This window comes from Chrysemys picta, chromosome 3 (assembly GCF_011386835.1).
Source record: "Chrysemys picta bellii isolate R12L10 chromosome 3, ASM1138683v2, whole genome shotgun sequence".
NCBI classification, from domain to species: Eukaryota; Metazoa; Chordata; order Testudines; family Emydidae; genus Chrysemys; species Chrysemys picta.
Window position 1 is genome coordinate 149,472,105 of NC_088793.1, and position 16,998 is coordinate 149,489,102.

General features: G+C 37.1%; 1 protein-coding gene across 6 annotated transcripts in view; it reads right to left on the bottom strand.

Moving 5' to 3' along the window:
* The window catches only part of BTBD9 (BTB domain containing 9), a 287,268-nt gene that overhangs the window by 242,439 nt on the left and 27,831 nt on the right, over positions 1–16,998 (bottom strand). For all 6 annotated transcript variants that reach the window (XM_065590545.1, XM_065590548.1, XM_065590546.1 and 3 more), the window contains 2 exons: positions 14,326–14,545; positions 12,227–12,346 (listed from right to left, as the gene is read on the bottom strand). In XM_065590545.1, the coding sequence (XP_065446617.1) occupies positions 12,227–12,346; positions 14,326–14,545 (340 nt within the window). The remainder of the gene's footprint in view (positions 1–12,226; positions 12,347–14,325; positions 14,546–16,998) is intronic.

Genomic DNA, 16,998 nt, shown 5'->3' on the forward strand with positions numbered 1-16,998 from the left:
GGCATAAAATGATTATTGGGGAATAAGCTGTGAAGGCATGAGACAAAACATTCTTAGTTCTCGTTGGCCCATTTGTCTCATAATAAGAAAGGAAAGGACTTTCCTGTTCATGGATAGATGGATTCTAATTTTTAAAATTTCAATATTTTAAAATTCAACATTTTGTCAGGTTATTTGCACTGCATTCACTGCCACAGAAGCTAAGTACCTTCATAAGAAAAATAAATTAAGGAGTACTTAATCATATGACATCTCCAAACCTGATGTTTCAAAAGAAAAAATAGCAATATTAAAAGCTCAAAATCTAAATAAGTTGTCAAAATATGAAACAAGAAAAGCACATTTAAAACTATTTTCTACAATCACATTATTTTCCGCAACTGTCTGCATGCCATCCTTCAGTTTTGTTTGATAAGGGCTTTAGTTATAGGACAATACCTATACAGAAATAAAGAAAGAATATTTACTTTCAATTTATGATGTTGAGCCATGTTTTAAAAAAAAAAAATCAGAAAAATGCTCAATACAAAAATGACTATTATATGAATAAAGCAATAAAACAGCAACATGATGGGGGAGGGCAGGGAGACATCTTTCTACTTAACACAAACCTTTTTGCAGAGTCCAGAATTTCTACACCAATTACACTATTTTCTATTGTGTAAGTTCGTCGATTAGGACAATTACTTTTTTTCTACATTTTTTCCCAGTGTAAACGTTATTAAAACCTCCAAATTAGTGTTGTATTATGTTAGAGAAGGGTCTGATAAATACTTCTGAGGATTCCCTGATGCTCTAATCTTCTGTCTCAGCCCTTTCTAATTTCCAAAGCAAGATGACAAAAATAGAAGGCTCTGAAGTCTAGCAAGGAAGAACCATATACACACAATAGTTTAAATACACTACTACATATAATACATTTCAAAGGTTTCTCGTCAAAAACAGTAAAAAGCAAACTACAAGTGAAAGAAAAGGTATACCATAGTGACACCATGTGGCTACATTTTGCTCTATATTATTTTGGGACATTACTCTCAGTACATTTGGCACTGTCTTTTAAAGATCTAAACCCCAATTTCTTGCAAATTTGTGTGACAGAACAAACTAAAAAAGCTTGCTTACAAAACATAAAAATAGAGATGGATTGAAGAAAATGCAATATCTCAAAGGTGAAGTGAGTCGCTCTGTTTTAGTCAAATCTTCTATCCAAACTCCAATTCCCAAAAAATTTAGACCACTATATAGGGGATTATAGAAGAAAGTGAAAGTACATTAGTGTTCTGTCTGTATCTTTTATTATTTACCGTATCTATAACTAGGAGATGATTACCCACCAAATCAATAAATATCCTCCCTGTACTTTATCCTGGCCTGAAGCCTTACTGAGAAAGATCCAGGATACTGGCCACTGACATGTGGCACTGGATACTTTTTTTTGCTAGCTTCACAATTAGCTTAGAAAAGGATGATTAGGCAATGCGTAGTAGTTGCGTAGTAGTTTGAGAGTTCTCTGGCATCAAGTTATAGTTTCTTTAATACTGGTCAATCACTGTACATTGCAGCATGGGTAGCAGGTTTTCTTTAAAGTATATATTGACAGTTTCTTTGTAGGGGTTACAGGTCACCTCTACTCTCTTTTTCCACACAGGAAGAGCACTGGGTCAGAATCAAAAGGTGCTGGCCCTGAGGGCATCATTACTTCCATAACTACTGACAGTGAGGAGGCCCTACATTTTTGGAAGAAAGTCATTGCTCCTGGCCCTGTGTTTGGCTTATTGGCCTCAAGCCACCAAGAATACCCTCAATATAGATCCTCTCTGTGAATGTTGTAACAATTTGTGGAGATGACATATGAACTGAGCATTGCCAAGAACATGGATCAGACAAGGACCTTGCCCCAAGGAGCTTCCAATAGAACCAAAACAGAATTCCTGTTATGTGAATGGCAGCATTGTTTAGCATGTTGAATTAGTAATAAGGTGTGTAGTAAAAAGTATTTTGAGAAGAAATATGTAGGAGATAATAGAAACATTAATTTCTCAAGCACAAAGAATGGATTACAAAAAATATACCCACTGCACAAGTCTTCATACCTTGGGATTTCTGCATTCTTTAACTGTAGTGGAGGGAATTGTGAAACAGGATATCTGGGTTCTATTCTTAACTCTGCCACTGATTCTGCTATAAACTGTGAACAAGTCACTTAACCTGTTTTTCATTTCCCTGTCTTTGTAAAGACCTCACAGATCTGTAGATAAAAATGGTAATGTAAGTGCAAAGTATTATTATGAAATGGAGACAGAGATTGCTTGTTCTCAGGGATAAGGAGACAGATTCTTTAAAACGAATATCCCTGTAGTGTATTTTCATTCTTATTTGCTTTTTCCGTGCAGTAAATGGTACATCTATACCACTTAAGTGAAGGGGATTGAACAAGTAGCAGTTAAGGGGTCAGGAAAAATTTAATTATGGCAAAAGGAAAAAACTCAACGATAGTAAACAACCTCTAAAAAATATTATTTTGTGTAGTTAAAAAAGAAAGCTTTGTATATTGTGACATTTCCCCAGTACACAATCTGGATAGTTGAATAGTTACGTTCCCTTAATTCTCTAGCCTGTGGTGCCTTTACACTGCTTTGCTGTCAGAACATCCACTCTTGGCCTGTTCACGCAGCCTTTAGAATGCAAATTAACTCTCAGCAAAATGCTGAGAACTCTGACAGATCACTCATGAATTACATATAGGGATCAAATTCTTAGTCCTAGCCTTGTCCCCCCAGAAATGTGCATTTTGAACTGCTCAGTACCCTTCTGAATTGTACAAGCTCATAGGAAGTTCATTTCATCAAAGGAAAATGATAATGCATCATCCTTGTTATCCCAGATACAGTTTCCCCACATACTTGAGACCAAACACACTGGTTAAGATAAAACAAGAACTACAGAAAGATGGATTTTAAGTGATTACAAGTGGAAATGCATAAAAGTCAGGATTGGTTACAAAAGAAATTAAAAAGAGTAAAACGCAAGCTAATACCTAACCTAATAAGCTAAGTGAACTTAAAAGCAAAAGGTTTTCCTCACCACACTCTGCAGTAAATTTCACAGGCTGGGTCCCTTTCAGCCTGGAACCCTTCCCCTTTACTTCAGTTCTTAGAGAGTCATTAAGGTCATGAGCACAGATGAAGGAAGAGAGAGGTGAGTTGGAAACCACTGTCTCTCATTCTTATGCCACTCTCCCCTCTTTGAGATTACACCAAGCTGGGATGCATGCAACAAGCAGTTTCTTGTGGATGTGAGATTTAAATCATCTGTGACATACTGTGCCCCATGTAACCCTCTGTACCCACATATTCACCACTGTAATACGATTATATGTTTTGTACAAAGTATGCTTTGTGAAGTATCATTGGAAAAGTCATGTTTTGCTAATCAGCAATGTTCTGTTAAAATGTGTGTATTATTGCATATGAAGTTATGAAATTTTGCTACATATTTGTTACTGAAACATGCTGTGAGTCTGGGAAACACCCACAGACTAGCTCCTTAGAAATAACAAAGGAACTATAAACAAAGGACTTGCATGTCATCCCCAGAGATGCCTCAACTAACACGTACACAAAAAGTGCAAGCAAGAATTTGCAGTTCATATGAAGGAAACTTGACAACTCACATATGCCATGGAACTGCCCGACTCCCATGACCCAGTAGAGGCTTTTCCAGTACAAAGGCTCAGAGTACAAAAGTGGGGGAGGGAAGGGTCTCTGACCACCTCTCTCCTCCACCATCTGTACTGAAACAAGATTGCTTGAAAGCCTTTGAACTGGGGAGATTGGTCCCAAATTGGGAAAGGATCCAGCTTGTGTACTAGGAACTGTGAACTGCCTGTTGTTCAAAAGTCCATCTTGTACCCTGGGTGATGTCACACTGTCCCTGTGATGAAATGTAAATTTCTTATTCACACCGTCCCCTTGCTGGAGAATGGTCACTTAAGCAAGTGATAGCCCTTTAACACCTGGTTTGGGGCTAGTGTGTCTTTGCTTCTGAAAAACTGGTTTGTGGGTGTTATCCAGAATTACAGCATATTTCAGTAACAATCATACAGTAGAATCTCATACCTTCACATATAGTGTTGCTACACATATGCAGGCATCGTTTACTAGGGGGTTCTCTGAACTTAACTGAGAGTGTTCAACTGGGAAGATCCTTAATGCTACAATCCAGCCTTCGAGGCTACAACTCCCTTGTTGCCTTGGGGAAGAGAGCAAGAGACCTCCTTTATTAGGGAATGCAGGGAGACCATGCGATGGGCTCCATTTTGGAGAGGAGCTGAGATTGCTTTATGAAGCTCTGTCCAAACCAGGAGCAGCTGCTAAACTGCTGCTAGAAAGCCAGAAGCTGCTGCTTAGAGTCTTCTGGGGCTTTGATCAAGCAGGGAGCCTCAGAGGCTGTTGATGGGCTTCACTGAAGCCAGGGCAGAGACGGTTGCTGTACCCAGAGCTGACTGAGATAGTCCTGCAAATGAAGGCAGTATGGGTAACCACCACCTTTGTCTGGGAAAGTACTTGCAAGGGTAGCGGGAACAGAAAAGAAACTTTAAGGGGTTATCTGAGTCTCAGAAGAGGGAAAGAGGTCTTGTCATCAAACCAGAATCAAGGTTACTGACATCTGGTTAAAATAACTCCAATCTTCAGAGGGGTTGTGCAGCTTGGAATGATTCCAAATTAGAATTGTTCTGCCCCTTGTTGCCTTGGCTGGACTGATTTACTGAACCAATAGAATGCTGTCCCCAGCTTCACAATCTTCAAGCGCACTCAGACAAGCATTTAAAACTCTGAAATCTAGAGAAGTGTACACTCTGAGGTGGGGTGAACGGTGACAGTGTAAATGCAATTTAGATACGTTTGTTAATTGATTTATCTAACTGCCCCCTGCTGATCTAAATTAGTAGCAACATTTAATCTCAGTCTATTATGCCATGTTTCCTTAAATTATTAAGTAAATGTGTGTTAACTGTAATCTAAGTGTTTATTGGGCATATATTGTTTATAATTGGTATTTTAGAGTTAGACCCATTGCACAGATTAGTTTAGGTTTATTCCTGGAGGCTCCGAAGGCATGCCAGTGAGAGTGTACAGGGCCAGCCAGGTGGAAGCACCGCTCATTTTAATGTCCTTTACAAGTAAAAGGACTGCAGCAGAGGGGTGGATAGAGGATTCCCACCTATCCAACATTATCACTGGGATACTCAGGATCTCCTTTACTGCCAACAACATCAGGCATCCAGGTACACGGGTGAGTGTTGCTTGCTCCCAAGTAACCCAGGGAGGAAAGGAAGAGATTACACATATTTCAACCGGATAATGATATTCAGCAGTTTATGACTTTTCAAACGATACCTCACAAGGCATACTTTGTACAAAATTTATCATAGTCTTGTAAAAGTGGTGAACGTAACAGTATAGACTGTCACATATATATATAGAAGCTTCCCCTACTAAAAAGACTATGATGATCTTCTCTGTACATTAAATGAACGTAAACATCTAAGATGGTGATCATATCCCATAAAGCAAGAGTAAAACATAACATTGTCTCTGTGAAAGCATAAGCAAGTTTCCCATTGTAACGTCAAGAAGAGTCACACTAGAGACTTGTTAGTCTCTAAGGTGCCACAAGTACTCCTGTTCTTTTTGCGGATACAGACTAACACGACTGCTACTCTGAAACTAGAGAGTTTGTTCACCATCGTTTTATTTTTAGTATGATAATCGAGCCTATCGGCAGGAGAAGCAAAATTCTTGCAGACCTAGAAAACACCTACCATACATGCTTGAGGGAAAACATAAGCAGTTAGTGTTGAATCAGAAAAGTATCACTGGCCATATTAAGTTACTAAGATGTCAAAGTATAACTAACCAGTTTGGACAGCTCAGTGTACTGCCAACTGAGAGGTATTACGCATGGAAGTACAACAGCACCCTTAGTTCACAAGTTAATTTTGATATTTTAAAGTGCTACACAAAAACAATTTCAGGCTTTAATAGAGGCTACAATACATTATAAGTTATGTAATGAATGACTGATGAGGCTGACTGAATTAGTCTATGTTTTTTGTGAAAAACTTTACATTTAAATATTACTCTAACCAGAATTTGGGGGATGGAACACACAGCGTGCTTTTCTAATTAAGCTCATAGGAAACTGGCATTGATACTAACAAACATAGGTTAATGAGTGAACAGATGCAGATTGAAGATGAAAAGTGAGCACAGAATGAAGAAAAATGCATTTATGTGAATGGAGAAGTTATTCAAACAACATATATACATAATGAAAGACTTTGTATATTTTCTTAAAACTTGGGTGTTTGGTAGTCTAGCCTTGAAGAGCTCTCACCGTGCATGACTGATATTTATGTGACAGATAACTCAGACAGACAACTAACCTGGCCAGTATTACAGGGTTAATATTTTCTTTATAAGCTATATTTGAACAATTTCACTGGTGTATTAGATACAAACAATGTCCTTCAACATCAAGTATGGTATCTGTCTTGTTCAATTTTTTTTATTTCTGTATTTTTTAAGAAGAGTAAAACCATAATAACTGTACCCAAAGAAAACATAACCCCACTCTCCACTTGTGCTCTTCTCTATCCATCACAAAGCATTCTTAGGCAATAGTGTTGTGAAGAGTCTCGATCCAAATTCTCTTTTTTTAAAAACCCATTTCAAGACTATATTAATAAAAAAGTAATTATTGGAGACCTTGTGCAATTGAACTTTAATCCCTTCTGTTGGGGCCCGAGATTGATTTTTTTTTTCCACTTTAACACAAAAGAATACCAAGTCTAACTACTGAGATTTTTAGGTAGCACCATTTAATACATCAAGAACATCCAGCAGAAGCAGATTGCATTGAAGAAAAACTGCAGGCCTTTAGATACATACTTAATTAAGGAACAGACTGAGCATTTAGGTTCCACTCTCAGTTGGGAGCAGTGAATAGCTGTGCTGCCTAGGAATAGCCCTGGGAACCAACTGCAACTCAGAGTATGATTTACTCTAGAACAGTGTGGGCAGGGGCAGAATACATTACTGCAGTACTTACTCACTGCCCACGTAGGTACTCCCCTCTGCAGGAAACTACTCTAACAATTCAATAGGGAGGAGCAGAGCACTTCCCTTGACCCTTTTAAACTCTTTCCTGTCCACTTGCTTGAAAAGGGGAATATCTAGAGAGCAGGGGCTGTACTCTGTACCAGACTCATACCCACATTCTGGGTAAGTCTTACTTGCTGAGCAGAGGGAAGGGCCTTCCTCCCTTGCTTGGCTGTGAAAAACAAGGACATAATCTAGCTCTAAATATACTGCACATTAAGAAATGAATTTCCAACACAGTTTCTGAACATGCCAGTTTTTAAACATTTCAGAAAATATAAATCCTCCTAGTGCCTGAGAGTGTGTTTATTTTACCAATACATCACCAGACCGGATCCCATGCTGAAAGTATGTGTTAAGAGGTCAGAAAATGCGGCTCACCATTGGAGTGCACAGGAAAGACAGATACTTTTTTAAACTCCACCTTCCATATATGCAAGGATAAGGCCTTTTCCTGTAGCCATATTGTAAGACCTTTGTCTGCAGCCATATTAGGAGAGCAGCAGCCAATAGCCAAGAAGCAAAAAGTCACATCCTCACATTCCATCTAAATTACATTAAAATAATGTAATATTGGGCTGTTAAGAAGGCAATCCTGTCCTAACAGTAACACCATCACCAGATAAAGAAATAGATCTTAAGAGGATTAAAGAAAACGTTGTTTGATAGCATTCTAGCATTCTGTCTGGCAAGAAATCACTTAACAGTTGTGATTGTAAGGTCTATATATTGTTTTGCCTTGATAGTCCCTACTTCTCTGTTGTTTATCTGTATGGTTGCTGTCTAGTTCTTTGATTCTTTCTATCTATTGCATAAATAATTTTGCTAGTTGTAAATCAACCATGGTGTTGAAGTATAATTGGTTAAAGAATTGTTTTACAATATGTTAGGATTAGTTAGAAAATTTAGTAATATTTCAGTAAAATGATTGGTTAAGATACAGCTAAGCAAGACTCAAGGTTCACTATACAAACTGGAGTCCAAAAGAAAGTTTTTGGGAATCAACTCCAGAACACAGCCCCAAGATCAGAGCTGCCAGATCTCGCACCATGCAGAAGCTGGAGTCCCCCAGATGACCTGATCCTGACTGGCCAGCAGGAAAAGTTCATCTGTCTTATTGGGAGTGGTGAGCATTGTATGCTTAGTGTGTGCATTCTGTTTTGGTGATTGTTCACAAATAGAGGTTAAGTAGGATATTACCGTGTAAGGCTCTTTCACTGGTAAAAGACCCCGTAAACCTGAAAAAGATTAAGGCTCTGAGGCCCTGAGTCCATAAGGAATGGGTGTTTGTTCTGAGTCCATAGGGAATTGGTGTTTACCCGGAGCCCACGGAGGAGTAGAGTCCCGAGCCCGGAGCCCACGGAGGGGTAAAGTTAGATCTCTTTCTCCTGGAGCTCTAGTAACTGGGAAAGGATAGGGATGCCTAAATCAACTGGGTTGCGCCTTGAGCCCTAGGAACTAGGTAGAGGTGGAAACCTTGAGCTCTAGGAACTAGGTAGAGGTGGCATATCCTAGAATGTGCGGGCAACAAAGTTAGAGTGAAGCTGGATGCCTTATACCCGGAGCCCCAGGAACTGGGAAAGGGTGGGCATGCCTAGATTAACAGAGTTATGCCTTGAGCCCACAGAGTGTGTGTAATAGAGAATTGTATGCGGGTAACACAGAAACACAGGTTGAAGTTTTAAACAATGGTTTAAAAATTAAATATTTTTATAAAAAGTCAGCTTGCACCAAGCTTGAGTTTCTTGTTTTCTAATGCATTCAAATAGCAAGCTGTATTTCCTGTTGCTTATCCTAAATGAGACAGTCAAAATGGCACCTCCCTACTTGATGAATGATTTGGTCTCTTACTATGCTTCCGTTTTAAACTGTAACTAGCGAGTGAGAAAGGGAGGAAGAAGAATAAACTGCACTCAGTGCTGCATCAGCTATTTATCTTTTAAGCACTGAGTTCCTCCTTTCATTGTAATGTTTTTGAAGCTACTGTTGCTTTCTGGCTCAACTCCTCCTCCCCCACCTCCCCCCCACCCCAAAAGGGATATCAGAGAAGAGGGGGATAAAATACCCTGCTCCCAAAAGAGACTTGTGATCCTTCCCGAACACCTCTCAAAACTAAATTTCCAGGTTTTATTACTCTTCTGTACTTTTCAAACTTTTTTCATCTGCATCATACAAGGATAGTCATGGGTGCATTTTGCAAACCTGAAATACCGAGGGGAAAGACCCATGTACTTCCTGCTATAGCAAGAGTGACAAAGATTCAGAGGAGGAAGAAATTATGCTTTTAAGATCTGAGTTCCTCTCTTTCAGTATCATTGCCTCTGTGGTGTTCCCTACTAAATTGTGGGAGAATGCCAAATGGGAAAATTATTATTTTCTTTGAATATGATACAAATATCTGTGAACAATTAAAGAACAATTGTGTGAACAATTGAAGAAAAAAATATCTGACAGAGAATAAATAATGTTTCAGATGAAGTTTTTATTTCATCCGATTCTATATAGTTCTAAATTAGAAAAAAATAAAGAACAATTGTGTGAACAATTGAAGAAAAAAATATCTGACAGAGAATAAATAATGTTTCAGATGAAGTTTTTATTTCATCCGATTCTATATAGTTCTAAATTAGAAAAAAATAAAGCACTTTTACAGTAGTGCTTTATCTGCTTTATTAGCTGGACATTTATATACCAACCATGTTTATGATGATTACCCAGTTCCTATGCTGGTAAACTATCTAGCTGTTTCTCAGATTGTTCTTTGACCTAATATATTTAGAGGACTGTGTCTGACAAGCTTCCCAATTGTGATGGGATTTTTTGGTTTTTGTTCTCTATATTTTCTTTAGAAAGTTATCACTGATGTTTAATTATGAACATATAATATAAATAGTGTTAAGCTTTAAACATTATTTATTGTTTGCAATTAGATGCAGAGATTACAATATATTTTAAACAGCATAACCTCACCAATGACTAGGAGACCCAATACGTTACTTGATCTTGCTAAATAGCAAGTGAACAAACAAAAAAACTAAGATACCTCATCACAAAATGTACTTAGTTCATCAGACAACTGAAGTTTATCTTTAAATATTAATAGATCATAAGACAATAGGAAATGTAGTATTTTTTATATAAGGCCTCACTAAAAGCGTGCTGGCTATTAAATCATTATTGAGCAGTGTGGGGAGATTGTTGTTTTGTATACAACAGTTGGACAGTGTGTGCTAATTAGCAAAGTTCTTCTCTATTACATCACAGTTTTGCTTTGAAAAAGTTCTTTCATACCTTTATACAAAACCAATTATTCTTATCCACCTGTTGACAGAGGCAGCTTCTTTGATGGATAAACCACACAGTCCATTTAAAGCAGTACATCTGCCTTTTGACAGACATGCATAATTCTTATTAACAAAAATGAGTATCATGTGCTGTGAAGGGAGAATATACTCAGACTTAGACAGTAACCTTATATGATCAAAAGAGGTTCTCTCTGTCCATATTTTAAGTCTGTAATGAAGGACACTGTTGGCCACAGCTCATTCAGATGCCAAAGAACTTATTTATAGCTGAGGATTTCTTGTGCATGTATGTTTACTGCATTGCTCTGGTTGTATGGAGAACTGGTTTAAAAACAGAATTTAAAATGGGGAAAAAAAGATGAGCAAGGCCTTATCTGTTATATCATCATAGAAGTGCCGAAATTACATGGAAAAGGAATAATCTGCTCCCTCTGCCTGCTTTACTTCATACAGTAAATTTACTAGTATAGCGTCCAAACTGTTTTAAAAAGGTCTCAAACAACTGGACTTCCAAGAGAATGTCATGAATTTTACCCCGATATTTAGCTTAAGTTTTCCTTTTCTTCTCCCTTTACACATATATCAAACAAAACAAAGAGAACAGTTATGTACCTTACAGGAACTGTGGTTTGTAATGTGTTGTCCACAGAGATCCCACTCTTGGAGTTCACGCATCCTGTGCATGCAAGATCAGATTCTTTTGAAAAATCAGTGTTCATTGGGGCCACGCCTGCACCCTGAATGCCCTCTATGCTCTCAGCTCTGGAGTGCAAAAAGGCAAGGTAAACACAAGCCACGCATTCTGTTCCTTCATTGATAAGACTCCCATAGAAGTAGGACTCTGATCAGCAGGGAAGAAAGCATTCTCTTCTTCAAGTGAATGCTATGTTGACTAAGTCAACCACCAAGGAGTTGGGAGTAGGGTGAGATAAAAAGGTATTTGGAGCCCTTGGCTGGAATTTTTCTTTCTTTTAATTAGTCTTCATACACATGGGTGCAATGGTGACAGGAATCTGCCAAATGTTATGGGCTGATTATAAGACAGCATCATTGACAGGCAGTGCTAGTTTGCCCTGAGATGTGGTGGGGAGGATATCCACTTGGGAGCATTGGAGCTCCTGTATTTCCTCCAAGTGAACCTGTAAGGTCTTGGCTATACTCTTCATCAAGTCCTGAAAAACTTTAAATTCAACTGCGTAGGATCATGGAGAGGGTATGATAACTTCATGTAGAGATTACTAGGATTTGTTGGAAGGAGATACTTCCTCGTTAGCTCTTAACTTCAAGGAAAAACTTCAGCCTTCTGATAATGGAGGCTGCCTGGAGAAGAGGCTCATCTTGATGGGCACACTTACAAAAAGAACCCATAGAACTGGTCACGATAGAGAGGCCTAAATTACAGCTGCTGAGTGCTACTTTTATTGAATGAAAAAACACTAACCATCTTACCTCACTGGACTATAACTAGAAAAAGAGAGAAAAGAATACACAAACTATTGTTCAACTCTGCTGTAAATATATTTAGAGAGAGAGAGAAGAGCACCAAAGTTTTCAAACAGGGTTCCCTAAAGTTCAGCAACTCAATTCATATTTATGCATCTACAGAGCTAGTCTGATTTTTGTAGATAAGTGACATTCACAACTTTCATTGAAATTACTATCTGATGTGGGTGCTCAACACCTGTGAAAATCAAGCCACTTATTTAGGTGCCTAAGAATTGGAAAGATACACATATAGTATTATGCATATAAACTAACCTGCAGACACGGGCAGGAAAATACAGCTTCTGCCAGGACCGACAAAGATATTTAGAGTGATCGATCACGCGGATCCAGTCTAGCTCGTCCATGGACACCTCAATGTAGTAGGAATAAGACCTGTGGATTGCCAAAAATAATAATTAGAATAGAAGCATTCAATATTTGAGAAATAACCTGCTTTCTGGAAGCTGGTGTCTATGTAAAAATATATTTTCACAAAAGGGACCCATATCCAGACTTCTGTAAGGAGGCTGCATTACAAATCGCTTTAAAAATAAATTTTAATGTAACCATATGTTAAAAGATATTTTCAGAACTACATAAAATGACCAAAATAATAATTCCCAGTAATAAGATGAGCTAAATTTAAAACCAGCACTGCAATTATTTCTGCTGAAATATTAACAAGGTATCAGAGAAAATTTAGCAGATCATAAATGTCAGCCTGAAACCCTTAACTGGAAAATGTAAGTTTATTTTGTGTGATAACATATTTTTCATTGATTTTCTTTATCAGTCTTGAACTAGTTAGGTACTGTTGCCCCTCTATCCATGTAATTATCTAATCCTTTTTTGAATTCAACAAAGTTTTTTACTTAGTTGGTTCATATCGTGTCACAATTAGTTCAATAGGTTATTTATGCATTGACTAAAAAGTATTTCTTTAGAAGCTTTAAATCCGTTGCCTTTCAGTGTTTCCAAGGAAGAAAGAAAAAACCACAAATTCCAGTAGTCCTGAGTTGATGGAACTTTTGCTCAACAATAAAAGTTAAGCTTTTAAACTAACAGGTACCTTCTTAAAATCAGTATATGTTATTCTGAAAGAACAATAACTACACTTGAGATTATAAGTGAGTTTATTTGAAAGAATTAGTAATGTTAATATTTTCTATTCTAAAATAATGAGAGTTGGTTACAAAAATCCAGTGGCAGGGTGACAATTTACTGACTGTATATTGTTAAAGACCTGGGATTAGTTTAACACAAGGATGGTCTACACTAGAAAATAATATCAAACCAACTACATCGCTCAGGGTGTGAAAAATCCAAACATCTGAGCAATGTAGTTAAGTTGACCTAAGTCCCTTTGCAGACAACACTAGGTTGGCGGAAGCATTTCAATGTAGAAGCTCTTCATTGTTGTATACTAAATGCGATACTCTGTGAAAAAAACAAAAGGTAACTTTCCTCTTGCTTAACAGAATAAAGATATTTGCAAACAGCTGTATGATTTAGAGAACTATTAATAAAATAAAAAAACCCTTCTTGATAGCTAGTATTAAACTGATATATTTTTGCTAATAGAAAATAAGGCTCAGAATTTCCAAAGTTATGGTGTCACCCAACTGTTAAACTTGTGTGCAATTTGATTTTTTAAGAACATGCAGCAGCAAGAATAAAATGAGGTAGGGGGTTACATTAGTTACGTGGGCAGTGACAATTCAAATTTCATAAGTCTCCTTAAACAGGTCTTTAAGAACTATATTCATAACTTGGTAATCACCAATCTGGGCAATTTTACCACACATAGGTTACTGTCACAAACCTAACACAAACCGAAAGGTTTTTCATTAAAATGATATTATTTTAACCAAAATAATTCATTTTAAAATTCTCTTGCAGTGTTGTGAACCGAAACACAAGAATATCATGTCACTGCAGGAGAACCTGAAAGTGAAACTGACCAGCCCAGTGTCATTATCTAAGTGCAAATGGGAAACATAGACAGCATAAATGGAGAGAAATCAACAGCTTGTTTAAAATTATGTTAATAATTTAAGCAGTTATTAGTAAAAGGAGTTTTATATATTTAACTAAAGCATGCAGATGACTAAAATAATAGTCATTTTAACACTGCAAAGTGAAAGTGACTTGTTACATAAGTAACAAGTATGAACAAAAAAACCCTCATAAGCCTATTCAAATGTTAAACATTTAAATTCAAGTTGTCAATGCTATCCCAACCATGATATGTTATTGAAATTGTGCAATTTATAGGCATTTAATAAAAGTTAATAATTCAATATTTTTTCATTGAGGCAGGTGGGATATAATCAGTTTTAATTTCTCTTAAATCAGGGTGACTTGTCACATACCGGCTATCTCTGTCCCAGAGTAGTATTCGTATGTGGTTGATTATCGATGGCTGACCTAGTTTAATTTCAATGCCAGAACGGCAGTCATCATCAATCGGGTGTCGGGAAAAACCATGATCCAAGTCGTAATTCTGTGTGTCCCCATCTAGCAAAGCAGACTTCAGCTCCCCTTTTACAACCTGCGCTCCATATTTCATAGTTGCAATGTTCTCACCTGGTACTAAAAGGAGAAAGAAAAAGTTGCTTACCAGTTATGATTTTACAGCACAAACAAATTAGCAGAGATGATTTGGTGGCTACACAACCCTTCAGGTTGCTTCAGGGTTGTGTGAGCCTAATTCAAAGGCCAATGAAGTTAATGGGAATTTATTGGCTCAATGGTCTTTGAATCAAGGCCTACAAGTTGGGCCCCTTGTCTGCCAAAGCAGCAAAATCCAACCCTTGCCACAGAATTGTGCAACAAAATCTAGTCTTATCAAAATAGTTGGAGATAATGATCCTTAACTTCATTTGTAAAATACTGAGATATATGGTTGAAAAACATTGAGATAAAGTATTGTTGCTTTAAAAAAAAAAGTTTCTATCCCTCATAATTGTAAAGAAAATGCTGAAAACATGATCTGAATGCAAAATACTGTGTTGTCTTCCTGACTCTACAGACAGGCTGACAATAGCTTTTGGGTGTACATTTTCCCAATTCATCTCAATGTGGTGTTAGGTCTAAAACCTAGATAATGTAGTTTAAAATGTCAACACTGACCAACCTGTTAGCAGAAACACCCAGCTAAGATGCTGCCCCCATAATTACAAACAGCCTCTGTTGCTTCCACAAATGCCAAAAGTCCTACCTGTCTTTTATCCACCTGTCACAACCTCCAGCTGCACCCACCCCACACTAATTTTGTACGATGCATTTGTATTGTCAATACAAATATTTACAAGCATATTGAAGACTAAACATGAGAGGACAGCATAAAAATAAATTGAACTTAACATAACAGGCTACTGTTTCCAGTATTACTTAAGTTCATATTTAATTTTTCAAACGTGTTAAGATTTAAATGAAGCTGCTGCAGAATCCATGGAGCTTGCTGCAAAATTTAGGTCCAGCTTGCTATTTAGTACGTGGTGTCTCAGGCCATAAGGCTGAAACATAGATATTTATTGACAGGAGGAAGGCTTGTGCAGAACAAAGCAGCCTCCGCTTTGAGAGAATGTACATGGATTTGTTACAATCGTCTTTCTATCCTGAACTGTTTGTGAAGTTTCTGGAAATCTGCCTATTCTCTGAAAGTAGTAATAATTAAGTGGGCTAACTCTATAGACATTTCATGATGCATTATTTAATACTTTGAAGTGAATAGTTTTCTGATGATAGTTTACAGTTTAATTTGAACTTAGTACTTAAGGAAAAGCCACTGGAATTCAATTCTTAAAATAGCTACATTACTGACAGGGTGAGAAATCATGAGCTTCGGTGCCTGCTATCAATGGCCAAGTGACTATAGAGAAAAGGAAATCAGCAGGCAACATCCAGGCTTTGTAAACTTCCATTTCATAGTACTATAAAAAGAATGCCACTTTATGACAAAATTGAAAAAAATCCCAACATGAATGCAGAGCATCAGTAAAGCCTGTAGTTTCCAAAGTGAAAAACCTGAAGGGACAGCTGCTAAAAAAAGCAGTTTTCCATAATGGAAAGCTCATTCCCACATGATTTAAGAGACCACAATACAGAATATTCTCTAAGAGTATTCAATATTATTCTCAATTGCAGGGTAAATATTCTGTGCTATGTAACTGTTACTTTGTAGCACACAAATGTTTTTATAAAACACTTTGCCAACTGTAAAAGGTTAAAACCTGATTCACAAATAATACAAATAATCTAGTACAATGGTGGAGACAGGTTCCTATTACAGCGATCACAAGGGAAATGCTTTCCTCTCTTTTCATACGTAGAATGTAAGCTCTCTGTTGCAGAGACTGATTTTCATTTTACACATTATGTGAGCAAACAATGTAAAAGGGGAAGAGAAAAAAATCAGATACAGAATATTTTGAAACTAAACAGCAAAACTATTATTTTTATTACAAAATTAGCATTAAAAATCTGACAGATGCCTGCATTAAAGTTTGATTACTTTTTAGATATAAAGGTTCTACAAATTGTTTTCCTTGAGGAAAAATTAAGCATTTTGATAAAAATGCACTCTGCTGTAATTTACATGCTAAAGCAACATCTAGACTATGAGAAGTTAATATATTTTCCTATTTAATGTTTGTCATCCCTGCCATTGCAATTCTTCAGAAAAAGAGCAAATGGAAGTTAGGAAACTATTCCAGCTACATTTTTCATTACTCTTTCTGCCTCCAGGGCCAGATAAAAAATTCACTCTCACTTAAAGCAATTTCAGATATTCTCAAGTGTTCCCAAGGTGTTGGGTTTAAGCATTTTAATTATATAGGTATTTTCCAATTAGTAATATACCACTCATTTCTACCGATAAATTACAAATCCATACATAAGGCCCTACCAAATTCATGGTCCATTTTGGTCAATTTCATGGTCATAGGATTTTAAAAATCATAAATTTCATGATTTCAGCTATTTAAATCTGAAATGTCATGGTGTTATAATTGTAGGGATCCTAACTCAAAAAGGAGTTGCAA